General features: G+C 39.9%; 1 protein-coding gene and 1 pseudogene across 1 annotated transcript; both read right to left on the bottom strand.

Moving 5' to 3' along the window:
- Positions 1–9,178: 9,178 nt before the first annotated feature.
- On the bottom strand, positions 9,179–10,105 carry LOC112922253 (olfactory receptor 6C4-like). The gene has a single exon (XM_026001689.1). The coding sequence runs from the start codon at positions 10,103–10,105 to the stop codon at positions 9,179–9,181; it is 927 nt and encodes a 308-aa protein (XP_025857474.1).
- An 11,493-nt stretch (positions 10,106–21,598) lies between these two features.
- LOC112922255 (olfactory receptor 6C2-like) lies at positions 21,599–24,947 on the bottom strand (annotated as a pseudogene).
- Between the last annotated feature and the right edge of the window lie 2,508 nt (positions 24,948–27,455).

The following is a 27,455-nucleotide window of genomic DNA, read 5'->3' as shown; positions in this document are numbered from 1 at the left end:
AGAAATGTGTGGGAAATATCAGAAAGGGAGACAGAACATAAAGACTCCTAACTCTGGGAAATGAACTAGGGGTGGTGGAAGGGGAGGAGGGCGGGGGGTGGGGGTGACTGGGTGACGGGCACTGAGGGGGGCACTTGAGGGGATGAGCACTGGGTGTTATTCTGTATGTTGGCAAATTGAACACCAATAAAAAATAAACTTATAAAAAAAGAAAAATAAATGCAGGGACATAAAGCATTAATACAAGTCAAAATGTTGCAGTGAATGAGTTTCAGAAGTTCACTTTATAACAATTATAAATAAACCTGTTAAAATTTTCTGGACAATGCCAGAATTTGCATTTTTATTTATTTTTATTTTTTTTAATAAATTAATTTTTATTGGTGTTCAATTTACCAACATACAGAAAAACACCCAGTGCTCATCCCGTCAAGTGTCCCCCTCAGTGCCCGTCACCCATTCCCCCCCACCCCCGCCCTCCTCCCCTTCCACCACCCCTAGTTCATTTCCCAGAGTTAGGAGTCTTTTTTAAAAATAAATTAATTTTTTATTGGTGTTCAATTTACCAACATACAGAATAACACCCAGTGCTCATCCCGTCAAGTGTCCCCCTCAGTGCCCATCACCCATTCACCCCCACCCCCGCCCTCCTCCCCTTCCACCACCCCTAGTTCATTTCCCAGAGTTAGGAGTCTTTTTTAAAAATAAATTAATTTTTTATTGGTGTTCAATTTACCAACATACAGAATAACACCCAGTGCTCATCCCGTCAAGTGCCCCCACCCAGTGCCCATCACCCAGTCACCCCCACCCCCCACCCTCCTCCCCTTCCACCACCCCTAGTTCGTTTCCCAGAGTTAGGAGTCTTTATGTTCTGTCTCCCTTTCTGATATTTCTCATACATTTCTTCTCCCATCCCTTATATTCCCTTTCACTATTATTTATATTCCCCACATGAATGAGACCATACAATGTTTGCCCTTCTCCAATTGACTTTTTTTTTGACTTTTTATTTTTATTTTATTTTATTTTCTTAATAAATTAATTTTTTATTGGTGTTCAATTTACCAACATACAGAATAACACAGAGTGCTCAAACCGTCAAGTGTCCCCCTCAGTGCCCATCACCCATTCACCCCCACCCCCGCCCTCCTCCCCTTCCACCACCCCTAGTTCATTTCCCAGAGTTAGGAGTCTTTTTTAAAAATAAATTAATTTTTTATTGGTGTTCAATTTACCAACATACAGAATAACACCCAGTGCTCATCCCGTCAAGTGCCCCCACCCAGTGCCCATCACCCAGTCACCCCCACCCCCCGCCCTCCTCCCCTTCCACCACCCCTAGTTCGTTTCCCAGAGTTAGGAGTCTTTATGTTCTGTCTCCCTTTCTGATATTTCCCACACATTTCTTCTCCCTTCCCTTCTATTCCCTTTCACTATTATTTATATTCCCCAAATGAATGAGAACATACACTGTTTGTCCTTCTCCGATTGACTTACTTCACTCAGCATCATACCCTCCAGTTCCATCCACGTTGAAGCAAATGGTGGGTATTTGTCATTTCTAATGGCTGAGGAATATTCCATTGTATACATTAACCACATCTTCTTTATCCATTCGTCTTTCGATGGACACTGAGGCTCCTTCCACAGTTTGGCTTGTGGACATTGTTGCTATGAACATTGTGGTGCAGGTGCCCTGGTGTTTCACTGCATCTGTATCTTTGGGGTAAATCCCCAGCAGTGCAATTGCTGGGTCATAGGGCAGTTCTATTTTAAGTCTTTGAGGAACCTCCACAGTTTTCGAGTGGCTGCACCAGTTCACAATCCCACCAACAGTGTAAGAGGGTTCCCCTTTCTCCACATCCTCTCCAACATTTGTTGTTTCATATCTTGTTAATTTTCCCCATTCTCACTGGTGTGAGGTGGGATCTCATTGTGGTTTTGATTTGTATTTCCCTGATGGCAAGTGAAGCGGAGCATTTTCTCATGTGCTTGTTGGCCATGTCTATGTTTTCCTCTGTGAGATTTCTGTTCATGTCTTTTGCCCATTTCATGATTGGATTGTTTGTTTCTTTGCTGTTGAGTTTATAAGTTCCTTATAGATCTTGGATACTAGCCCTTTATCAGATACGTCATTTGCAAGTATCTTCTCCCATTCTGTAGGTTGTCTTTTAGTTTTGTTGACTGTTTTGTTGAAAAAGAGACTGTCTTTTTCCCCAGTGAATAGTCTTTCCTGCTTTGTTGAATATTAGCTGAACTAAAAAAAAAGACCTCGATGGTGTAGACTACCCAAACCGGGTAAGTCCTCCATGTCACCATTTACGATTCTGGCTGGCGAGTGCCTGGATTCACGCATCTGGCAGCTGCTCAGGACGAGCCTGTAAGGAAGTTTTCTCACTTGTGAGAACTGCCATCTGCCAATCCACAGTGGCTGCCTCTTCCCTCGGTTGCTCTTTGCCCTCCGTGGACGGGGCCCAGTTTATGAACCAACAGCTCAGAGGTCCCTGTGTTGGGCCAGTAGACAAGCCTCCCTGGTTCCAGGCATGACCCTGGGAAGATTTTTTTTTGACCCTGGGAGGATTTTTGTGATCCATGCCACTGTGCTCTGGTTCCCCTGGGCCTAATGACATGGAAACTGGGCCTGTTCCCTCCTCCTGAGGGGTCCTGCCTCATTCACAGAGCCACTCCTTAGAGAGAGGTTTGTAGGAAGGCTCTTTGTGTATCAGAAAAGTATGCTGACAAGTCCAGAAGAGACAGACAGATGCACAAACTGACTGCCAGGTAGATGGGCCCATAATGGATGGGTACCAGCCACAAGGGCAGAAGACAGATAGGTGGAGGTGCGGCTGGCTTGCTGGATTACTGGGTGGCCAGGTGAGCGGTGAAGGCAGGAGGTGCCACTTTCAGAGGAGGAATGAAGTAGAAAGAGGTTCTTGAGGTAGGTTGGACCCACTGAGGCAGAGGACCTCTGGTTTGATATCAACAGGAAACCATTTGGAATTTGGAATAAGATAAGACAATATTTTCTTAAACTTGGTCACTGAGAAAGAATGTCTGAGATTACCATTTGCCACTGGGTCTGGAGACTGAGCCTTTAGTGTGTGTAGCACCTAGGCTGGGAGGGAGTTGTGATCGGTGTAGTAGGTGGAGATGTGCCCTATGCAGTTTGAATGTGATGGGCCTGTGGGTGTTTGCGATGTACCTGGGGTGTAGTATGTGAAAGAGACTGTCTACAGATTCCCCTCTGTACTGTGTTTTCTTCAGCTTGATAAATGGCTTCCAACTAGGTGTGGCTGGGAATGCCTTTCACTCTCTTTTGAATTAGAGCTCCTGTTTCCCAGATCCAATGTCTTTTTCTTTCTTGGCTTACTCTTGTTTGTGTGGACTATATTCCCCAGTAGCTCGAGGTGCTATTGGGTGGTGCATAGGAAGTTTTTTGGGACTTTGCACATTTGAAAATTCTTTATTCTAAGCTTGTGCTTAACTGAAAATTGGCTGGGTATAGTAGTGTAGGTGTGATTAGTTTTTTTAAAAAGATTTTATTTATTTATTCGAGAGAGAGAAAGAGAGAGGCAGAGACACAAGCAGAGGGAGAAGCAGGCCCCATGCAGGGAGCCCGACGTGGGACTCTATCTCAGGTCTCCAGGATCAGGCCCTGGGCTGAAGGTGGCATAAAACCGCTGAGCCACCCGGGCTGCCCTAGCTTTTTTTTTTTTTTTAATTAGAATTTTGAAGGTATTCCTATCCATTCATCTTTCGATGGACACCGAGGCTCCTTCCACAGTTCGGCTATTGTGGACATTGCTGCTATAAACATCCGGGTGCAGGTGTCCCGGCATTTCATTGCATCTGTATCTTTGGGGTAAATCCCCAGCAGTGCAATTGCTGGGTCGTAGGGCAGGTCTATTTTTAACTCTTTGAGGAAGGTATTCCATCATCTTCAAGATACCAATACTATTGTTGAGATAGCTGAATCCTTTCACTGGCATCTTCTCTTTATGATCAATAATCCGTTCATGAAAAACAGATTCTCTCTGTTCTGGGTGAAAATTTAATTGGGAACCTATTTCTCATCATTGTAAATGGGAAAAAATATCTGATAGTGTCAACACTAAGCCTCAAACTTCCTAAAAAATAGTTAAACACAGTAAAATGTTATCAAACTATAACACACAATAACAAGCTATCGTGTTAGGTTGAAAATGCCTAAAAAATCACCAATCCCGGCCACAAGTTAATATGGTTATTCACAAACAGTTGCCTTGTATGGAACAGAAACCCCCTTCTGGCCAGCAACTTCCAGCACGCACATTTCTTTTTCATGATGCTCACTTCAAATAATCTCTGTGTAACTCAAGGCTTTTACTACAGTGTTTCCATAAGTGCCTGGAGTTTTAGTAATGTAAATAGAAAGTCTTCTTACATAAACACTAGCTGGGAGCAGTGCAATTTGTTAAAATGTTTCCAATGCATCATTGTAAACTCCTTTTTTTTCTTTTTTATTTTTCTTATTTAATAATAAATTTAGTTTTTTTTTGGTGTTCAATTTGCCAACATACAGAATAACACCCAGTGCTCATCCTGTCAAGTGCCCCCCTCAGTGCCCATCATCTATTCACCCCAACCACCCCCCTCCCCTTCCACCACCCCCAGTTCATTTCCCAGAGTTAGGAGTCTTTATGTCTTTATGTCTCCTTTTTCTGTCTCCCTTTCTGATATTTCCTACCCATCTTTTCTCCCTTACCTTCTATTCCCTTTCACTAAACTCTTTAAAATTGCTTTTTAACAGAGACAAACAGGAGTTTCTTGTCCCTTATCAGTTTAGAAGCTGCTCAAATCTCTCCCTTCCTCCCTTTCTTCCCTCTATCTGTCTGTCAGAGCACATTCATATGTTCTTCTTCTAAATGGAAGTTTCAAAAAAATTTTTTTCACATCTTTACAAATAAAATTTTATGCCTCTATAAAGTATTTAAAAATTTATACTTAGAAGGATATTTCTAAGTAGAGAGTAATTTTGGAGAACCCATGGTTTGAACACCTGAAAATGTATTTGTGAATAGCAGCTTCAAGCTCAAGTTTCTCTCTGTCTGCCTTCTTTCTTCTTATTTTACCCAGTTCTTTCCTTTCTTCCCTTTGGTTTCATCTTTTCTTCCTCCCTCCCTTTCTACAGTCCCTCACCTTTAGAAATTGCTGTCTCCTCTAGGATGAGCACAGAGGTGACCATGCACATAATAAAGCAGAATGAAAAGTTAGAGCAGTTGAGAGCTCCACCCTCTCCTTCCCTTCATAAAAAGATTTGGCACTTGTTATTAGAGAGGGAGAGGAGAAATCTCCAAGTCACCATTTTTCTCTATGTGACCTATGTAGCAAAATCAGACAGCAGATATATACTCAATTTTATTTTCTTTAAGGATTTCACTTTGGTCTTTTAATCTTTATTGAGAGTCCTTAGATTGCTATTGGGAATTCTATCTGAGCAGAGTTCCTTAATGTTTGGGTACTCCCCTTCAGTGTTTATTTGTTTGTTTCTTTGTAATTTATTTATTTATTATTGGAGTTCAATTTGCCAACATATAGCATAACACCAGGGGTCATCTCGCCAAGTGCCCCATCAGTGCCCGTCACCCAGTTATCCCAACTCACCTTCAGTGTTCCAAACAAAAATATTTATATTCTCAGTCCTGGTAGATCAGAAAAATCACCCATCCACTTACCCAATCTTTCCTGCCAATACCAGCATGCTACTTAAATTCATAAAATTTTCATAGACAGGGATCTTCCTAGATCTGGTATTCTCTTTGATTGAAGTCAAAATAAAAAATACATTTAACTAAACACTAAAATAAAAATCCCCCAAATTCAGAAAATTATTCACCATGACCAAGTAGGATTTATCCCCGGGACACAGGCTGGTTCAACACTCGTAAAACAATCAATGTGATTCATCATATCAGCAAGAGAGAAAGAAAGAACCATATGACCCTCTCATTAGATGCAGAGAAAGCATTTGACAAAATACAGCATCCATTCCTGATCAAAACACTTCAGAGTGTTGGGATAGAGGGAACATTCCTCGACATCTTAAAAGCCATCTACGAAAAGCCCACAGCAAATATCATTCTCAATGGGGAAGAACTGGGAGCCTTTCCCCTAAGATCAGGAACAAGACAGGGATGTCCACTCTCACCACTGCTATTCAACATAGTACTGGAAGTCCTCGCCTCAGCAATCAGATAACAAAAAGACCTTAAAGGCATTCAAATTGGCAAAGAAGAAGTCAAACTCTCCCTCTTTGCCGATGACATGATACTCTACATAGAAAACCCAAAAGCCTCCACCCCAAGATTGCTAGAACTCATACAGCAATTTGGTAGCGTGGCAGGATACAAAATCAATGCCCAGAAATCAATGGCATTTCTATACACTAACAATGAGACTGAAGAAAGAGAAATTAAGGAGTCAATCCCATTTACAATTGCACCCAAAAGCATAAGATGCCTAGGAATAAACCTAACCAAAGAGGTAAAGGATCTATACCCTAAAAACTATAAAACACTTCTGAAAGAAATTGAGGAAGACCCAAAGAGATGAAAAAATATTCCATGCTCATGGATTGGCAGAATTAATATTGTGAAGATGTCAATGTTACCCAGGGCAATTTACACGTTTAACGCAATCCCTATCAAAATACCATGGACTTTCTTCAGAGAGTTAGAACAAATTATTTTAAGATTTGTGTGGAATCAGAAAAGACCCCGAATAGCCAGGGGAATCTTAAAAAAGAAAACCATAGCTGGGGGCATCACAATGCCAGATTTCAGGTTGTACTACAAAGCTGTGGTCATCAAGAGAGTGTGGTACTGGCACAAAAACAGACACATAGATCAATGGAACACAATAGAGAACCCAGAAGTGGACCCTGAACTTTATGGTCAACTAATATTCGATAAAGGAGGAAAGACTATCCATTGGAAGAAAGACAGTCTCTTCAATAAATGGTGCTGGGAAAATTGGACATCCACATGCAGAAGAATGAAACTGGACCACTCTCTTACACCATACACAAAGATAAACTCAAAATGGATGAGAGATCTAAATGTGAGACAGGATTCCATCAAAATCCTAGAGGAGAACACAGGCAGGAACACAGGAAGTGTATCAGGCGATAGCTCAGTGAGTGTGTGTTCGTTCATAACCCTCTTGGGAGCTTCTCGGGTGAAATCTGAAACTGAACCCCACACTCAGAGGGTAGGGAGAACCTGAAGAAAGAGAGGCAGGCCACTCCAGGTTGGGAGGTAGCAGGTTTAGTAAGCAAAGGGAACTTACATGTGAGGCTTGTCTTAGGTGGCAGCAAGACAAATGGATTCCTGCACACACCCGGTGCATCTTAAAGTTTATAGAGACCCTAACTGGGTTTGGTCACATATACTGTGCAGGTGTTGTCAACACACCTTTATCTCGAGGCTATGTCCTTGGAGTACCCCTGGGACTGGGAAAGACAAGTGGAACCTACATTACTAGGATAGGGAAAGGAATGAGGAGCCTGTGATCATTGGGTCCAGCTCACAGGTCAATCAGTGGGATTATGTCTTTTGATGATGCTCCCCAAAAATTTGTAATAAATTAATAGTTGTCACTAATCTCTAGTTTAGACACCAAGGAAACCAGTTATTCAAAATAGCAACAGCTTTACATGAAAGCTTGTCTACTGGTGACAGGAGGAATAAAGCCTACCAATTTATACATTTAGAAATTCAATATTCCAAAGACTCAGCTTTTATTCAAGATACCAGGTACCCTTCAATATTTTCCATGCTTCTGGAAGTTTTCTCTTATAACCAATCCATTACAGCTTGTTTTTTAAAGCCCAAGAAGCATCATTACACTCAACAATATTACCACATAGAAAGCATGTGTACACACTAGGTGATGTTCCACTTGTACTTCAAACAGTAACCAGAATTCTACAACACATTAAGATATTACTAAACTATGTGGAAGTCCTCAGATTTCCAAATATATTCTTAGTTCCTTTGAAGTTGAGGTCCTACCACCACCAGTTATATTCAAGTAGTTGTTACCTCGAATCCATGTGTAGAGTTCTTGGTTAGGGTAGTCTATTCCTCTTTGATTGCTAAGAGTCATACATTCTAAATATAAACCATATTACTACTTTATGTTCATTATCATTTATGAAATAGGCATCCATGGTTTATGTCATAACTGAAACCAAAAATTGGGGGAAGAGTTAAGAGAATGGAGTCATATCACAGAATTTTTCCTTTCTAATATCTAACAAAAGTAAGGAAGCAGGTGAAAATAAAATTACAATAGGAAAAAAATCGCTAGAAACTACTAGAGAAGAGAGAGTGGGAGATCTCAGCCATTAACTTAAAAAGATATCAGCCAGGAAAAGAAACGATAGATCCTGTCTAGAAGTGAGAGGCTTTTAACCTTGACTCTTGAAGTCTTTTCCAACCACAACTTCTGGAAAATGGACGTGTAAGTTGACAAAATCTTGGGGGTTTTCACCTCATTCAGAGAAAAGTGGAACAAATATATATCCTTTTTTTCCCTTTAGGGAAGGTTGGAAGTTTTAATGGCTACAGTTGAAACATGAAGAATGACAAAGGGGAGGAGATCAAAATTAGTGACACTTTGATGGAGTCATAGTCTTCAGGACTCTATGAGGAAGAACTATGTCATTGCTCGATTTCCTTCAAAATAATGCTGATAATATAACTTCCTTTCTTAAAAACTTCTCTTGACTCACCAGTATCAACTAACTCTGTAGTTTGTAATTAAATAATACCTTCATGATGGCCTCTCTTTCTCACTCTAAATTCTTATCATTCCACTCGTCTAAATAAGCAATATGTTTTGCTTTCTGAATTTCAAGTAATTTCTGGAAAATAGTTAATTCTCTCCAACTGTTCTTTTTTATGAATTCTCATTTTCCCCTCTAATAGCACTTACCATGACATTTTATTTTTTGTAAAATTATTACATAAATTTACAGTTTACGCACTCTTCTGTCATGCAGATTCCTTGAAATTAGGACATATGTCATTCTTATATTTATCATCAAAGGTCAGTTCACCATTTGAAACATAGTAGACACTCAATACACATTTAGTAAGTGAAATATATTTTTCATGGAAATGTATTCTGTCTTTTAAAGCTTCACAATCTTTTTGATGGTGTCCTTGAATGCTTGCTTCACTTGCTGATTTCTTAGAGTATAAATGAAGGGGTTTAACAAGGGAGTAATTGAGGTAATGAGTACAGCCATTCCTTTGTTGAAAGTACCTTCTTCTTTTGCAGAGGGATTAATGTACATAAACATGCAGCTGCAATACGAGAGGGAGACAACAATCATGTGGGAGGAACAAGTGGAAAAAGCCTTTTTCCTTTGCTGGGCAGAAGGGATCCTCAAAATGGTCCTGATAATGTATGTATAAGAAAATGTCACCAGCAGCAGTGTAACCACTAGAGTCACAGATGCCACAAAAAGGATAATCATTTCTAGGAGGCTTGTGTCTGAGCAGGCAATCTCCAATAGAGGCCCATAATCACAGAAATAGTGATTCAGAATATTGGAGGCACAGAAATCCACCTGGCTCATCAGGATGATTGGGGGTAAGATAGCTAGGAATCCTCCCAGCCAGGAGCAGAACACGAGTTGTATGCAGATCCTATTGCTCATAATGGTCAGGTAATGCAAGGGTTTGCATATGGCAACATAGCGGTCATAGGACATAGAAGCCAAGAGGTAAAATTCTGTTGCCCCAAGAAATATAGCAAAAAAATATTGAATAAAGCATCCAGCAAAACTGATGACTTTATTTCCTGTTGTCACACTGGTCAGAAATCTGGGAATAAAAATGGATGTGAAGGAAACTTCTAAGAAGGAAAAATTCCGGAGGAAGAAATACATGGGGGTCTGGAGGTGAGGATCTACTAGAGTGAGAATGATAATCGTCAAATTTCCCAGGACACTTATCACATAGATGAGGAACAGAAAGATGCATATCACGACTTGGACCTCAGGTTGATTTGTGAAGCCCAACAGAATAAACTCAGTAAACGTCCTGTTTTTCATTGTTGATGTGTAGGAGATCTAAAGGAAAGAGGTGAGTGATGAAAACTCAACTTTCTCAGGGTAGGAGAGACAAAGCTGATTCTAATGAGTCACATCATATCTTACTCTCTATTCAGTTGACCCAAACCAGCATCACATTGCATTGGACTTGGCTCCATGGAAGCCCAATATCTTCTATGTGAATGACCTAATTTCTAAAGTCTTTTTAATCCTCAAGTTGATATATTCCTGGACACCTAACAGACTATTACAGAATAATTACTCAAATTTTTTCCAGAAGAATAACATTTTGAACCTATCCTTTACTCCCAAAATGTTTATTAAATCCCCACATTTAAGTCACTTTGCTCTGACTCTATTAATATACCATACTTGTGCTCTTGGTAGAACTATTTATATCAGATTGGGTTTTCCATATTTTCCTTTCCCCTCCCTATGCCCTTCCCCCTTCCCTGTACTATTTGACGTTTCACTGGCTGTCTGCCAGAGATCCTCATCTCCGTTATTGTCCAAGTCTCTGACTTCCTTGTTTCAACAACTGATAAGATATTCCTAACAAGGATATGGTTGAAGGTTTTGATGTATAAGCGATTTTTTCCCACAGCCTCTATTTCTTTAGAAGCATAAATTTGTAATAGGCCTTTAAGATCTTTGGGTCAGTACTCTCGTATTATATTGTGAGGATTTTTGGCTACACCCGCAAAGCTCTGTTGTCAATAAATTGTATTAATTGGAATTTTATTATATGTTTCTCTGCCATGTTCGAATTCCTGTGGGTAGATTTGGGATATATCTTTGAGAATAGAGATCCTGAGCTATCCACAGGCAGCACCTTGGAGTGGATTTTGCTCAAAGTCTTAAATAGTTCTCGATGGCAAACTAAGGATGACAGTTTATCATGCCTCAAACTTTCCTGTTTTTTATTCGTCATGTATAGAAACCAGGAAGAGGAACATTCATGTTTCTGACAAGAAGAATCCTTTGAAGATAAATTGGTAATCCCCAAGCACGGAAAATTTGCTGGTGGTATCCTACATGCATTTTTATTTTTCTGATTTAGAGGCAAAGACAATATAAAAAGCCCTTCTAAATCGCATGCATATAGGTTAGAAAAAATAATGCTTTCAGAATTGTTTTTGTCAATCTCCCCATTATTCCATACAGCTGTTGGAGGCACTAGGTGATATTAAGCTTTGACTTGGATTTGCCGATAGCCCTCCCCTTCCTGTTTGTACTAACCTGAGGTCTTTGGCAAGTACTGCATTTTCATCCCGATTTTCATGATTGATTGACTTCACGATCCACATTTACAGAATAATAACATCAGTGACTTTAGAAACATGCAATGCTTGCACCCTCAACAATCTGAATGACTGCAGTGGGATATTTCCCTTGTTGTTCCTAAGAGGTAAATCAAAGGTGAGGTGTGACATGATAGTCCCTAAGTAGTATAAAATTTAACGTGTTATTGGCTTCCCATCCACATTCTAACCTTCTCTCTTCTTTTGTGTTCCTGGAGTCACTAGCCATAGTGGCTATTTATTTTTTACTTTAAGCAATTGAATTATAATTGACATACAGTATTACATTAGTTTCAGGTGTGCAACTTAATGGTTTTATATTTTTATGCATTATGAAATGTTCACCACACTAGGTCTAGTTACTATCTGCACCATAAAAGTAAATCAACGTTATTGATTGTCACCTGTGCTGTACATTAATTATATCTCTGTGACTTATTTTGCAACTGAAATTTGTACCTCTTAATCCCCTTCACCTATTTTGCTTCCTGCCTCAGAATGTCTCCCCTCACTGGTAGCCATCAGCTCATTCTTGTATCATTGAGTATGTTTCTCTTTTGTTTTGTGTGTTTCCTAGATTCCACATATAAACATTGTACTCTTGATGAAAGTACCCAAGTCAGTGGGTCTTTCCTAGGAAGCATGTTACCTTCCATTCTACGAATCCAAATCAGAATCAAATCATAGTTTCAGAGAGGCCCATCCTTCCCATATATAATTTTAAAAAACCAAATAAACAAATAAATCATAGTTCCTGAGAGGCCCATCCTTTACAAATATAATAAAAAAGAAACAAAGGAACTACTAACCCTCACCCCAGCAATGATAGAACTAGAAAAGTAGACTTTGATAGATGGAAAATTCCTTGATCTTTTTGTTCTGGGGGAGATAATTTTGAAGTCCTTAGGAGGTAGGGTTTGGGCTTCTCTGTAGCTTCTGTGTTAGGCAGAGTGACACAGGTTTTATCTGCTCTTTTGAGAACAGACACATGGGGATCAATTTCCTGAAGAAGCTAAACATGCCCTGTGGACTTCAGTTTAAAACCTTCACACGAAGTTGTTGACAACTTTGAGAACAAGTTGTAAACATATGGCTGAGGAGAGAAGGTCCAGAGAGACCATAATAACGGGTTCCATGAGAGAACCTGTCACAGACATGAGGTTTATGAAGCTGAAAGCAATGGCGCAAGATCCCTGAGGATTGGTATGCCTGGCCTACTGATTGCTCCTATTATCTCTCCCTTTATTTTTATTTATTTTTTTTTAATTTTTTTTTAAATTTTATTTATGATAGTCACAGAGAGACAGAGAGAGAGGGGCAGAGACATAGGCAGAGGGAGAAGCAGGCTCCATGCATTGGGAGCCCAACGTGGGATTCGATCCTGGGTCTCCAGGATCGCGCCCTGGGCCAAAGGCAGGCGCTAAACCGCTGCGCCACCCAGGGATCCCTATCTCTCCCTTTAATAATCTACTTTGGCCAGTGCTCACTTCACAGTGAATTACCATAATGTTAATAGCCTCCATTAAGATCTGTATACCTAATTTTACTGAAATTAATAGGAATCAGCAACTGGAAATACTTTACTGTTATAGATGTGGCTCATATATTCTACTCTGTGAATAGTTCTTCACCTTGGAGGGAATGATGATACATAGTCACTCACCTTTCCATGGGGTATTTGGGGAGCCTTGACAATGCCCATACCTTTATAGATCTTAACCATGTCCAACTTATTCCAAAACCACCGGTATGACATCATATTGATAACATCTTCCTGCAAGGAAATCCAAACTGTCCAACCAGGTGTAGGCCATTGCATCCTGCAAAATTCAAGGCACTGCTACCTCAGTGAAACTTCTGGAAATTTCTGGCACTGCTACTTCAGTGAATTTACTTGTCAGCCCAGGGATGATCCGTATCTGATCAGTAAGTAACCAACTCTTCACTGACATAAGCACTTACTATTTTATTTTATTTTTATTATTTAAAAACTATTTTTAATTGAAGTTCAATTTGCTAACATATAACACCTAGTGCTCATCCCATCAAGTGCCCCCCTCAGTGCCCATCACCCAGTCACCCCATCCCCCATGCCCACTTCCCTTCCACTACCCCTTGTTTGTTTCCCAGAATTAGGAGTCTCTCATGGTTTGTCACCATCTCTGATTTTTCCCACTCATTTTCTCTCCTTTCCCCTATAATCCCTTTCACTATTTTAAAAATATTGTCCATATGAGTGAAACCATATAATGTTTGTTCTCCGATTGACCTCCTTCACGCAGCATAATACCCTCCAGTTCCATCCACGTTGAAACAAATGGTGGGTATTTGTCGTTTCTTGGCTGAGTAATATTCCATTGTATACATAAACCACATCTTCTTTATCCATTCATCTTTTGATGGGCATCGAGACTCCTTCCGACTTTTCACTGCATCATGATCTTTGGGGTAAATCCCCAGTAGCAGCACTTACTGTTTTTTTTTTTTTTTTAGCACTTACTGTTTTAAAGTAGACTCAACATTTACTGTTATTTGGCTTTCAGAGGTTACATCTTTTTCATTTACAAATTTTATTTAAATTCATTATGCTGTTACTCACAAATTGGCTCACTTTGAATGGGCCGTCCAATGACAAAAGGCTCTAAAGTCTCTCTAGATTGCAATAAAATAGGCACTCCCATTGGTGTCCCCCAGGAAGCTCCTTCACTGTAGAGGCTTCAACAACCTCTTTGCATTCCTTCTGACGTTTCTGGATCAGCCACAGTGGCCATAAATTGTTCATGGGTTTCTGTTATAAGAAACTATTTTCCTTGGCTGAATCAACACACCATTAGGATGGCAACTGTTGGCTGTATAGTGGGGTTCTTCTTGAGATAAGTGTTTTCACAGGTCCTGAGCTTGTGGCTCTCTGAACCCAGTTGCTCATTGTGCCTTTGGTCATTGAGACAGCACTTTACAAATTTGACATGGACATAGAGGCCTCATAAGTAAAAGGGAAATGCTAATTATGGAGCCAAACTGGGTCCTCTGGCATATCTCACCTATAGGAAGAAGTGGTTTCCAGGTTCTCATCCTTTGCGAGATGCAGTAGTGCCTAGAAGTAACCCCTGTCTCGTATCCACTGGATACCTAGAGACTCCACTGGGATTTAACTGAATGATTAGGGAAGGGAGTTTGTATTCTTTATAGATGTCAGCACCACCGTTATGCAGGATAGAACCTATGGAAGAGCTGCTGCATTCCCTTCCATAACTGGGACATCCCTAATCAAGAGTGGGAGCCATGGGTCGGCACAGTTATCTGAGCAGTAAAGTGTGTCCTGGCCAACACTTGGTCCCTTCTGTACATTTTTATATTCTCTAGGCCATTGTCAATGGTATGGTCATCTGGTCTGACTAATGGCAGCAGCAGCAATTCCTTATGTAAGGTGTTTCTCCTCTCCCTGTTGGGGTAAAGAACTTTGGGAATTTCTTGCCTCGTAGATATTCATAATACAACTCAAGGTTGTGGATATTCTCCACATACTAAAATTTAGGTTTCAAGGGCTCATTGCAATGTACAGGGAGATTAATCGGCTTTGATTTTTTTTTTTTTACATTTTAAAAATTTAAATTGTTTGCCAACATATAGTATAATACCTAGTGCTCATCCTATCAAGTATCCTCTTTAGTGCACATCACCCAGTCATCCCATCCCCCCACCATTGGCTTAGATTTCTGAGACACATATTGGCACAACCTCAGATCCTATCTAACTTTGGACTAGTATGCCATGAAATATCAGGCCACAAAGAAGTCACTTCCCTGAAGTCCTGAGAAGACTGAAAGGGACTCTCCTTTTCCTCTGCCATGGATAATGTAGTGTCTAACTCATGCACTGTATGTGGTAAAATGTGCAACGTCTGTATGGTTGATGAGGCTCATTCCTGGGGGACTGTCCATTAACAAACAGAAAATAGATTTTGTGGGGTCACTGACTCCCTCTGCAGAGGATGTTTACTGTTCTGTAGCCATGCTGGATACTTAGAAGGGAATATTACTCATCTATCCTTCTAGGCATGTTAGCATTGTAGACAACACCAGGCAGCAACAAGACACTTACTCCCTTCAGAGTTCTAGACATTACTGATAGCGGCCAAGGCACTTACTTCACTTCTCAAAATACAGAATGCTGGGCTCTTGAAAACTCCCCACCCCCTCCTCCGGACCCCTTCTAGCAGCCTCAGGCTGCAGGCCCTAGAGACAAACAGCGGAAGCTTCCTTAAAGAAACCTTGCTAAATGTCCACAATAGCCAAACTGTGGAAGGAGCCTCGGTGTCCATTGACAGATGAATGGATAAAGAAGATGTGGTTTATGTATACAATGGAATATTCCTCAGCCATTAGAAACGACAAATACCCACCATTTGCTTCAATGTGGATGGAACTGGAGGGTATGATGCTGAGTGCAGTAAGTCAATCGGAGAAGGACAAGCAGTGTATGTTCTCATTCATTTATAAATAATAGTGAAAGGGAATATAAGGGAAGGGAGAAGAAATGTGTGGGAAATATCAGGAAGGGAGACAGAACATAAAGACTCCTAACTCTGGGAAACGAACTAGGGGTGGTAGAAGGGGAGGAGGGCGGCAGGTGGGGGGCAATGGGTGACGGGCACTGAGGGGGCCACTTGACAGGATGAGCACTGGGTGTTATTCTGTATGTTGGTAAATTGAACACCAATAAAAATTAATTTATTAAAAAAAAGAAAGTTTTGCCCCAATACAAAGGAAGTGGCAGGTAAGGGCAAAATTAAAAAGAGAGAGAGAGAAAGAAAGTTTCTTCCCCAAAGACATGCCATTCTTAAGAAATACTTATGATGCTTTTATACAGCCCATGTGTTTATGAAGTGCCTTGAATTTCCTGAAAAAGACAGAGTGGCCATTTTTCCTTAGAGGGAGCAAGATCTTCATAGTTCAAACAGAAAATAAACTCAGTTAACTTCAGGAAACTATTTTCTTTATTAATGGACCAAACTGTCCAGAGCTCTGGAGACGCTTTTCACTCCCATCTTCTATCCTCCCTTAAAGGAATGATACAAGAATATCCCAGAGCATCCTCTCCACCCTTTCTCTGGGCTATGCTAGATGCTTCCCTTGAGATATCCTCAGACAATGGTTCTCATAGTATAGCATGTATCAGAATCTAATGCAAAAATACAGAACACCCAGTTAAATCTGAACTTCAGATAAACAAATTCAGTTTTAATAAAATTATGTTCAAATATTGCATGAGACATATTATACTAAAAAAGTATTCATTGTTTCTCTGAACCTCAGATTTAATTATCCATCCTTTATTTTTATTTGTTAAATCTGGCAACTCTAAGTACAATCGCCTGGAAAATTTGTTAAATCACAGATGGTTGAGCCCTATTCCTTCATTTTTCTAATTCAGTGGGTCTGGGCTGAGGCTGAAAATTTTGCCTTTCTAACTAGAGCCCAGATCTTGCTGATGCTGCTGGTATGGGAACTACACTTTGAGAGACCCATCCTGGGAGAATAAAAAAGAGAGACAGATGACTAACTTTTACAGTGCCCCCTCTATGCCAAGTGTGGGGCCAGGCACTTCACTCACTTTTTTTTAAGATTATTTTTTAATTTATTTATTTGTGAGAGACAGTGCACGAGCACAACAGGCAAGGCAGGTACAGAGAGGGAGAAAGAGAAGCAGACTTCCCACTGAACAGGGAGCCCAACACAGGGCTTGATCCCGGGATCCTGGGATCATGTCCTGAGCCAGAGGCAGACACTTAACTGACTGAGCCACCCAAGTGCCCTTGTACTTCATTCACTTTATTTTACATCATTCTCACTATAGTCTGTGAGATAAGGATTATTCTCATCTTCATTTTACAGAGGAGAAGACTGAAGAACAGAGCAGTGATTTGCTCAGGGTCCCATAGCCATACGTGACCAACATCCAAGGGACAGAAGGGAGGCCATAGCACCACTCTAACTTTCCTCCTTCTTCCCCAGACATTTCCTTCTGAACATCTCTGAAGGGGCACAGTCGGCTCAGATTCCCATACCTATCTCACTGTAAATTTAGGAATAGCATGTGTACATCTGCATCATGCTTGTATTTCAGATTCTTTCCTCATCCTCTGGGGAACTGGTCTTTAATCTGAATTAGGATTTTGATTCCATTATGTCTTTTCATAGGAGAGGCTTGGAAAGATTTAACCTTTGACTCTTGCTATCTCTTAAGGATCACAATTCCTAGACTGGAACAGAAGAGAAGGTGGGGCTCATATATTCAGACCATTTTATTTCTGAGATTCTGGTAAATATTTAGACGTAGGCTTTGCTCCAGAGCCATCATAATCTCTGTTTACTTTACGTTGCCTTACGTCCTCCATGAACAATGGTGGCCTTTCAGTCATTATCTTCACAAATCTCTCTCCTTTCCCTAAGAACCAAAAGGGCGGGAAATCAGGAAACCACTGCCAAAGCTGGCATTTCCCCACAGGTTGTTGGCACAAAAGGCAGGTAAGGTCTTCTGTTGGCATTTATAGGTCAAGGAGGCTAGAAACCAACCCTCTCACCAATTCAGATAGGCTCATTCTTGCAACCATCACTAACTTGGGGGTCCCTCACTCAAAGGGTCTGATCGATAATGTTGTCTCCCCTATACTGGCCTCCTTTCAGTTCCTCAACTATCCCAAGATCCTTCCCACTTCAAGTCTTTGACCATTCTGTTCCTTCTGCTTGAATTGCTCTCCCTTCAATCTTTATAGGGCTGCCACCTTCTGATCCTTCATGACTCAGCCTAAATGCTTAATCTTTGGAAAGGCCTTTCCTGATCCTCTTATGTAGGTTAAGAAGGACCCCTTTCCTTCCCTCACACTCTGGACTCAAATATACTTCCTTCTGAACACTTACCATTATTTGTAATCTTGGATATATTTTGTAAGAATATGTGTCACACACACACACACACACACCAGCACCTAACACAGAATGTGTTACATACTTACATAGTAAGTAATCAACATATAAATATAGAATGAAAGAATAGTAATGCATAAATGGACAAGTAATTGAATTCACAGTTTAAGAAGGAATATCTGAAGATGTACAATAATAACGATGATAGTAGGGGCACCTATCTGGCTCAGTCTGTAGAGTGTGCAGCCTTTGATCTCAGGGTCATGAGTTTGATACCCATATTGGGTGTCGAGATTACTTTTAAAAAATGATGATAATAATATTAAGAATAGCCAACTTAGGGATCCCTGGGTGGCTCGGCGGTTTGGCGCCTGCCTTTGGCCCAGGGCGCAATCCTGGAGTCCTGGGATCGAGTCTCACGTTGGGCTCCCTGCATGGAGACTGCTTCTCCCTCCTCCTGTGTCTCTGCCCCTCTCTCTCTCTATGTCTATAATAAATAAATAAATAAATAAATAAATAAATCTTAAAAAAAAACAATAGCCAACTTGAGTAATACTAATTATATACTACTGTAGAAGATTTACATATTAAATTTTAATTTAAAACTGAATCCTCTACAGTCAACAAAACTATAAGACAACCTACAGAATGAGAGGAGATATTTGCAAATGACATATCAGATAAAGGGCTAGTTTCCAAGATCTATAAAGAACTTATTAAACTCAACACCAAAGAAACAAACAACCCAATCATGAAATGGGCAAAAGACATGAACAGAAATCTCACAGAGGAAGACATGGACATGGCCAACATGCACATGAGAAAATGCTCCGCATCACTTGCCATCAGGGAAATACAAATCAAAACCACAATGAGATACCACCTCATACCAGTGAGAATGGGGAAAATTAACAAGGCAGGAAACCACAAATGTTGGAGAGGATGCGGAGAAAAGGGAACCCTCTTACACTGTTGGTGGGAATGTGAAATGGTGCAGCCACTCTGGAAAACTGTGTGAAGGTTCCTCAAAGAGTTAAAAATAGACCTGCCCTATGACCCAGCAATTGCTCTGCTGGAGATTTACTCCAAAGATACAGATGTAGTGAAACGCCAGGACACTTGCACCCCAATGTCTCTAGCAGCAATGTCCACAATAGCCAAACTGTGGAAGGAGCCTCGGTGTCCATCGAAAGACGAATGGATAAAGAAGATGTGGTCTATGTATACAATGGAATATTCCTCAGCCATTAGAAACGACAAATACCCACCATTTGCTTCGACGTGGATGGAACTGGACGGTATTAAGCTGAGTGAAATAAGTCAATCAGAGAAGGACAAACATATATGGTCTCATTCATTTGAAGAATATGAAAATTAGTGAAAGGGAATAAAGGGGAAGGTGAGAAAATGAGTTAAAATATCAGTGATTTTAACTGATATTAACAAATATCAGTGATTTTAAAAATCAGTGGTTTTTAAAATATCAGTGATTTTATCAGTGATTTTCCCATCAGTGGTGGGAAAACATTAGAGACACCTAACTCTGGGAAAGGAACAAATGTTAGTGGAAAGGGAAGTGGGCGGGGAGTTTTGAGGTGACAGGGTGACGGGCACTGAGGGGGGCGCTTCGTGGGATGAGCACTGCGTGTAATGGTATATGTTGACAAATTGAACTCCAATAACAAAAGATTAAAAAATCATTATCTTCAGCTACCCCTTTATTTTTATCCATCCACAGCCAATTGAATATGTCCCTTAATTTCTTTTAGCTTATTAATCCAACTTAAGAATCAAGCTTTGCTTAGTTCACAATAAAGATTCCCACAGATCTTTCTTTCTCTTTTTATTTTAAAAAACATTTTCTGTATCCGCTGATTTCCAGTGGACAAACTGAAGAGGATTGGCAGAATTAAGATTCATTTCCCCTTACATAATTTTTATTACAATAAAAGATTTATTAATTCCTTACCCGACACAAAGACTATTGATCCATTTAGTCCTGTTTTTTAGTCTTATACATCAGCTTGGGACAGCCCTCTCAAATATCACAGGGATTCCTTGCCTGTTTTCTAGCTACCTTGCTCCCTCACCTTATTCCTTCCTGAAATCAGAAGGGATGAGGAAAGTTAAAAGATTTGTCTGAATTGGTGGTAGTAAAAGCCTGCCTGCAACCTGAATTGTATGATTCCTTGTACAGCATATGTATTCCTAGATCATCATATAAACAGAAAATTATGAGGGAAGAAGGAGGTTGGGGGAATAAGGCACTAAACTGAAAGGCAAAAATTGGGCACTTAAAATTATTTTTTATTCATTGGCTAAATTTGTAAGTTTTTGTGATGGAACTTGGATTTCTTGTGCCTAGAAAAATAAATATGGTGAATAACTTGGATAGGAGAATAGAATGCAAGTATAAGCTCTCACTTATATTTTATCTGTCCCATTTACTTTTTTAAGCCTGCTAAGCTGACATTCCAAATATGGGAACAAATGCACAAAAACATACACAGAGACACACAGGTAAGAATATGAAATTCTATTTAGAAAGAGGTTGGGGTTTTATAAAAACAACTTGTACAATTTTTAAGCAAATGATATTAAAGGAAAATTTTAGCCTACATTTATATCTCCCTGAAGAGTGGGAGAGAGAGCATAATGAGTTTTATCCAATAGAGTGATTGTAGGGACATTCTTGTAGATATAGATAATCATCACTGAAGTTCCTGGGAACTGTGGGACTCAGATCATGACATATCAGTGCAAGAGGGGTAGTTGAGTGCTAATATGGTAGTAGATTGATACTGTCTAAATTTGTTGGTTCTGTAAGTAATAACAAGTGTGTTTTTATAAGTATTTACTGGATATTTATTCCCATGTATTTCTGGGAATAGATTGAGCTAATTATATCTGGGAATAGATTGATGTATATATATATATATATATCAGTAGTGAGCACTAGGTATAACAGAATGGAGTTATGATATATGCAAATCTATGAACAATATACAATTAGGGAAAAAATGGAGACCAGCAATTCTTTTATAATTTGTCATTCTGGGGATCCCTGGGTGGCGCAGCGGTTTGGTGCCTGCCTTTGGCCCAGGGCGCGATCCTGGAGACCCGGGATCGAATCCCACATCGGGCTCCTGGTGCATGGAGCCTGCTTCTCCCTCTGCCTGTGTCTCTGCCTCTCTCTCTATCTCTCTGTGACTATCATAAATAAATAAAAATTAAAAAAAAATTGTCATTCTGTCCTCACTAGTCTTTTAATTCTTTGAGAAAGATGCAACTCTTTTGATCATGTCTTTGAAAGCTTGTACCACTTGCTTTTCCCTCAGAGTATAAATAAAGGGATTCATCACTGGGGCAACTGAGGTGGTAAGCACTGACACCACCTTATTAATTAGCAACCCCTTCTTTTGCATGAGGTTTTATATAGATAAAGATGAAGCTTCCATAAGTAATAGAAACCACAATTATATGGGAAGAACAAGTAGAAAAAGCCTTTTTCCTTTGCTGGAGAGAAGGAAATCTGAGAATGGTCCTGATGATGTATGTGTAGGACAGAATTTCACACACCAAGGTGAAAATGAGTGTCAACACAGCCAGGACCAAGACAAATCACTCGATAAACTCTGTGTCTGAGCAGAAAATCTTCAGGATGGGAGCAGCATCACAGCCAAAGTGATCTATGACATTGCAGTCACAAAACTCGAGCTTGAAGCCCATGATATAGGGTAGGAGGACGATGAGCAGAGCTAACATATAACATCCAATAAGAAACTTGATGCAACCATGACCAAGTAGGATTTATCCCTGGGACACAAGGCTGGTTCAACACTCGTAAAACCATCAATGTGATTCATCATATCAGCAAGAGAAAAACCAAGAACCATATGATCCTCTCATTGGATGCAGAGAAAGCATTTGACAAAATACAGCATCCATTCCTGATCAAAACACTTCAGAGTGTTGGGATAGAGGGAACTTTCCTTGACATCTTAAAAGCCATTTACGAAAAGCCCACAGCAAATATCATTCTCAATGGGGAAGCACTGGGAGCCTTTCCCCTAAGATCAGGAACAAGACAGGGAAGTCCACTCTCACCACTGCTGTTCAACATAGTTCTGGAAGTCCTTGCCTCAGCAATCAGACAACAAAAAGACATTAAAGGCATTCAAATTGGCAAAGAAGAAGTCAAACTCTCCCTCTTCGCCGATGACATGATACTCTACATAGAAAACCCAAAAGCCTCCACCCCAAGATTGCTAGAACTCATACAGCAATTTGGTAGCGTGGCAGGATACAAAATCAATGCCCAGAAATCAATGGCATTTCTATACACTAACAATGAGACTGAAGAAAGAGAAATTAAGGAGTCAATCCCATTTACAATTGCACCCAAAAGCATAAGATACCTAGGAATAAACCTTACCAAGGAGGTGAAGGATCTATACCCTAAAAACTATAGAACACTTCTGAAAGAAATTGAGGAAGACACAAAGAGATGGAAAAATATTCCATGCTCATGGATTGGCAGAATTAATATTGTGAAAATGTCAATGTTACCCAGGGCAATTTACACGTTTAATGCAATCCCTATCAAAATACCATGGACTTTCTTCAGAGAGTTAGAACAAATTATTTTAAGATTTGTGTGGAATCAGAAAAGACCCCGAATAGCCAGGGGAATTTTAAAAAAGAAAACCATAGCTGGGGGCATCACAATGCCAGATTTCAGGTTGTACTACAAAGCTGTGGTCATCAAGACAGTGTGGTACTGGCACAAAAATAGACACATAGATCAATGGAACAGAATAGAGAACCCAGAAGTGGACCCTGAAATGTATGGTCATCTAAAATTCGATAAAGGAGGAAAGACTATCCATTGGAAGAAAGACAGTCTCTTCAATAAATGGTGTTGGGAAAATTGGACATCTACATGCAGAAGAATGAAACTGGACCACTCTCTTTCACCATACACAAAGATAAACTCAAAATGGATGAGAGATCTAAATGTGAGACAAGAGTCCATCAAAATCCTAGAGGAGAACACAGGCAACACCCTTTTTGAACTCGGCCACAGTAACTTCTTGCAAGATACATCCACAAAGGCAAAAGAAACAAAAGCAAAAATGAACTATTGGGACTTCATCAAGATAAGAAGCTTTTGCACAGCAAAGGATACAGTCAAAAAAACTAAAAGACAACCTACAGAATGGGAGAGGATATTTGCAAACGACATATCAGATAAAGGGCTAGTTTCCAAAATCTATAAAGAACTTAAACTCAACACCAAAGAAACAAACAATCCAATCATGAAATGGGCAAAAGACATGAAGAGAAATCTCACAGAGGAAGACATGGACATGGCCAACATGCACATGAGAAAATGCTCTGCATCACTTGCCATCAGGGAAATACAAATCAAAACCACAATGAGATACCACCTCACACCAGTGAGAATGGGGAAAATTAACAAGGCAGGAAACAACAAATGCTGGAGAGGATGCGGAGAAAAGGGAACCCTCTTACACTGTTGGTGGGAATGTGAACTGGTGCAGCCACTCTGGAAAACTGTGTGGAGGTTCCTCAAAGAGTTAAAAATAGACCTGCCCTACGACCCAGCAATTGCACTGTTGGGGATTTACCCCAAAGATTCAGATGCAACGAAACGTCGGGACACCTGCACCCCGATGTTTCTATCAGCAATGGCCACAATAGCCAAACTGTGGAAGGAGCCTCGGTGTCCATCGAAAGATGAATGGATAAAGAAGATGTGGTTTATGTATACAATGGAATATTACTCAGCGATTAGAAACGACAAATACCCACCATTTGCTTCAACGTGGATGGAACTGGAGGGTATTATGCTGAGTGAAATAAGTCAATCGGAGAAGGACAAGCAGTGTATGTTCTCATTCATTTGGGGAATATAAATAATAGTGAAAGGGAATATAAAGGAAGGGAGAAGAAATGTTGGGAAATATCAGGAAGGGAGACAGAACATAAAGACTCCTAACTCGGGGAAACGAACTAGGGGTGGTGGAAGGGGGGAGGAGGGCGGGTGTTGGAGGGGAATGGGTGACGGGCACTGAGGTGGACACTTGATGGGATGAGCACTGGGTGTTTTTCTGTATGTTGGTAAATTGAACACCAATAAAAATTAATTTAAAAAAAAAAAAAAAAGAAACTTGATGCAGACCCTGTTGTTCATGATGGTCATGTAATGCAGGGGTTTGCAGATGGCCACATAGCGGTCATAGGACATGGCTGTGAGGAGGAAAAATTCAGTCACACCCAATATGACAACAAAAAATAATTGAGTGGCACATGCATTGTAGGTAACGGTATTGTCCCCAGATGCCATTGTGTAGAGGAATCTAGGAATGCAGACAGTGGTAAAGAACGCTTCCAAGATGGAGAAATTCTGGAGGAAAAAATACATGGGTGTTTTAAGGTGGGAATCCACCAACGTGAGGCTGATAATGGTCAGATTCCCTACAACACTCAATAAGTAGGTTAAAAATAGAAAAATAAAAAGCAGAATATGTAGATGTGGGTCATTTTTAATCCCACCAAGATGAATGTTGTTATTGCTGTATAATTTTTCATCACTGATTCCTGACTATGGCCTTGTCTGTGTATAAAAATAAGAGAGACATTAGGTCAGAGAGACTGTCAGCACAAGTTAGCAGTGGGTTGAGGTGAAGATGTTAGATAAGCCAAGATTTTATTTTGTCACCTGTTAATGAGGAATGTTATTGCTGTGGTAGTTGATTGATAAACACTTCTACTGGACTTTCACGGTTGAGCATTATACTGGATACCAGCCAGAAGGCTCTTATTAAAGATTTTTAATATCGTGATGTAGTATTAAGACAATAGTAAAAGGATTCTTTAACAACCCCAGAAATGAGGTTATTTTACGTTATCTATGTTAATGAACAGAAAAGCCCTATCATAAAAATATTCATGGTTTGTAATTTCATGACAATAACTCAAGTTTTGCTTGTCATTTTGGTTGCATGTGAAGTGAACAGGGCTGCTAATAGTTAAGGTTGTGAAGTTAAATTTTTTGTCCTCTCAGTCTCTGCTTGCCACTCACTGTGATAATCCACATTCTCCTCTAAAGTACTTCATGCCCTTCTGCTTTCTTCTCTTCATACATTACACAAAAACACTCTTGCAAGTCCATTCTAAAGACAGAACCAGAGTGATCTTTTAAAACCATGCATGAGGGGCACCTGACTGGCTCAGTAAGTAAAGTACAACTCTTGAGACTGTGAGTTCAAATTCCACATTGTAGAGCTTACCTAAAAAAAAACCCAAACAAACAAACCAGGAATTAGATCCATTTCTGTGTTTAAAGCCACTGAATAGGATTTCATTTCCTGTGGAATAAAATTAAATCCCCTTAGTCTGTTTTATATGGTTCTTTATGATTTCATGGCTGTGTAATTCTAATTCATCTCTTGCTTATCCTGCTGTATTGGTCTTCAGTTCCTTGAAGATGTCAAGTTTTTCCCACTCCAGGGCTTTTGCAATGCATTTTCTTTGCTTATATTCTTGCATAGCTGAATCTTATTTTTCAGGTACCAACTTAAACATAACCCCTTCAAAGATACCTCCCTGGGAAATCCTATCTACGTTCTCTCATCCCTACTGTGAAAAGAAATGATCTGTTTATTTCATTTGGAGTACTTACCATAATTGGTAATTACAGATTCTTCTACTTTTTAGCTCAATAGCAATGGCTATTTCCTGTGAAATGAAAATATTAGTGTATGTTTTTCACAGGTAAGAATAAAGATTAAACAGGGATCCCTGGGTGGCGCAGCGGTTTGGCGCCTGCCTTTGGCCCAGGGCGCGATCCTGGAGCCCCGGGGTCGAGTCCCACGTCGGGCTCCCGGTGCATGGAGCCTGCTTCTCCCTCCGCCTGTGTTTCTGCCTCTCTCTCTCTCTCTGTGACTATCATAAATAAATAAAAAAATTAAAAAAAATTTTTAAAAAAAGAATAAAGATTAAACAAACTAATTCCTTTAGGCTGTTAGCTTCATGCCTGATTCTTTTGTTTCTTCTCCTAGGATCTGCTCCCTTCGTGAAGGATTTCACACATCTTTCCATACTTTACCTTCCTTAGATTTGCCCCCTCCTCCATATTCCACATATGTATTTTAAGTTTTCTACTGTCCTCAAAGTTAGATAAAAAATTATAAGGTTCTCTTAAATTCTAAAAAGAGTAGTATTTGTTGACAGGTCTATTCATAATGGGTGAACAACCACATACAATGTGGGACTTATTTCTGAATCTTTTTTGCATTTTCTAATGTGATTCTTTGACCAAATCTCTTAATTCAAACATTGGTCTTTGGGATATTCTCTTCCAAACTGCTCAGTAACCACAGCTTTCATAGTCTCTTCTGAACTTGTCTTAGGGCTCTCTTGTTTCATCACATAGGATTACTTTAGAATACTTCCCTTCAATTCTGTCTACTAATTTATAAAAAATCTCTTTTATGCCCTGGACATGTGCCCTGTCTCTCCTAGAGCAAGAAAGAAACAAACAGATAGGAACAAGAGAGAAAACAATCTTAGCCAAATGGGTTTAGGTTACTATAAATAAAATAATCAAGTACTTAAGAGAACTATATAAATGAAGAGAGAAAGCTCAGTAAAGATGATTTTAGCCAATCCCCTAACTTTGTAGATGGAACTCAGAGGTTCTGCAGTCACTAGGCTTATCAGGAACAAAGTCTAAGGAAGAATCCACATTTCTTAAATCCTAATTCCACGCTTTTCCTCTCACTCTGCCAAGTTAGGGGCGAGTTTCAGGAATTTTTTTTTTGGGGGGGTTCCTGGTTTTCATTTGCCCATCAGGAAGTTTGCCACTTCTGTGTTTCTTCATCTTCTAAAGATACCCAGTCCATTGCAACTAGTCTCTGTATTACTTCAGGGTAAACTTCCTATCAGAGCTGTAGGAAAAGTACATTCACTTAAGGTGTTAGAGGCTGATAATAATATTTATGTTATTCATACCAGACACATTTATGTTTTCTTTTTTTAAATTTATGTTTTCAATTGAAGAACACATTCTAATGAGAAATTTCCTGGGATAAGAAT

Source organism: Vulpes vulpes, chromosome 16, assembly GCF_048418805.1.
Source record: "Vulpes vulpes isolate BD-2025 chromosome 16, VulVul3, whole genome shotgun sequence".
NCBI lineage: Eukaryota > Metazoa > Chordata > Mammalia > Carnivora > Canidae > Vulpes > Vulpes vulpes.
Note: the sequence above shows the minus strand (reverse complement) of the source record. Positions and strands in the feature narration are given on the sequence as shown.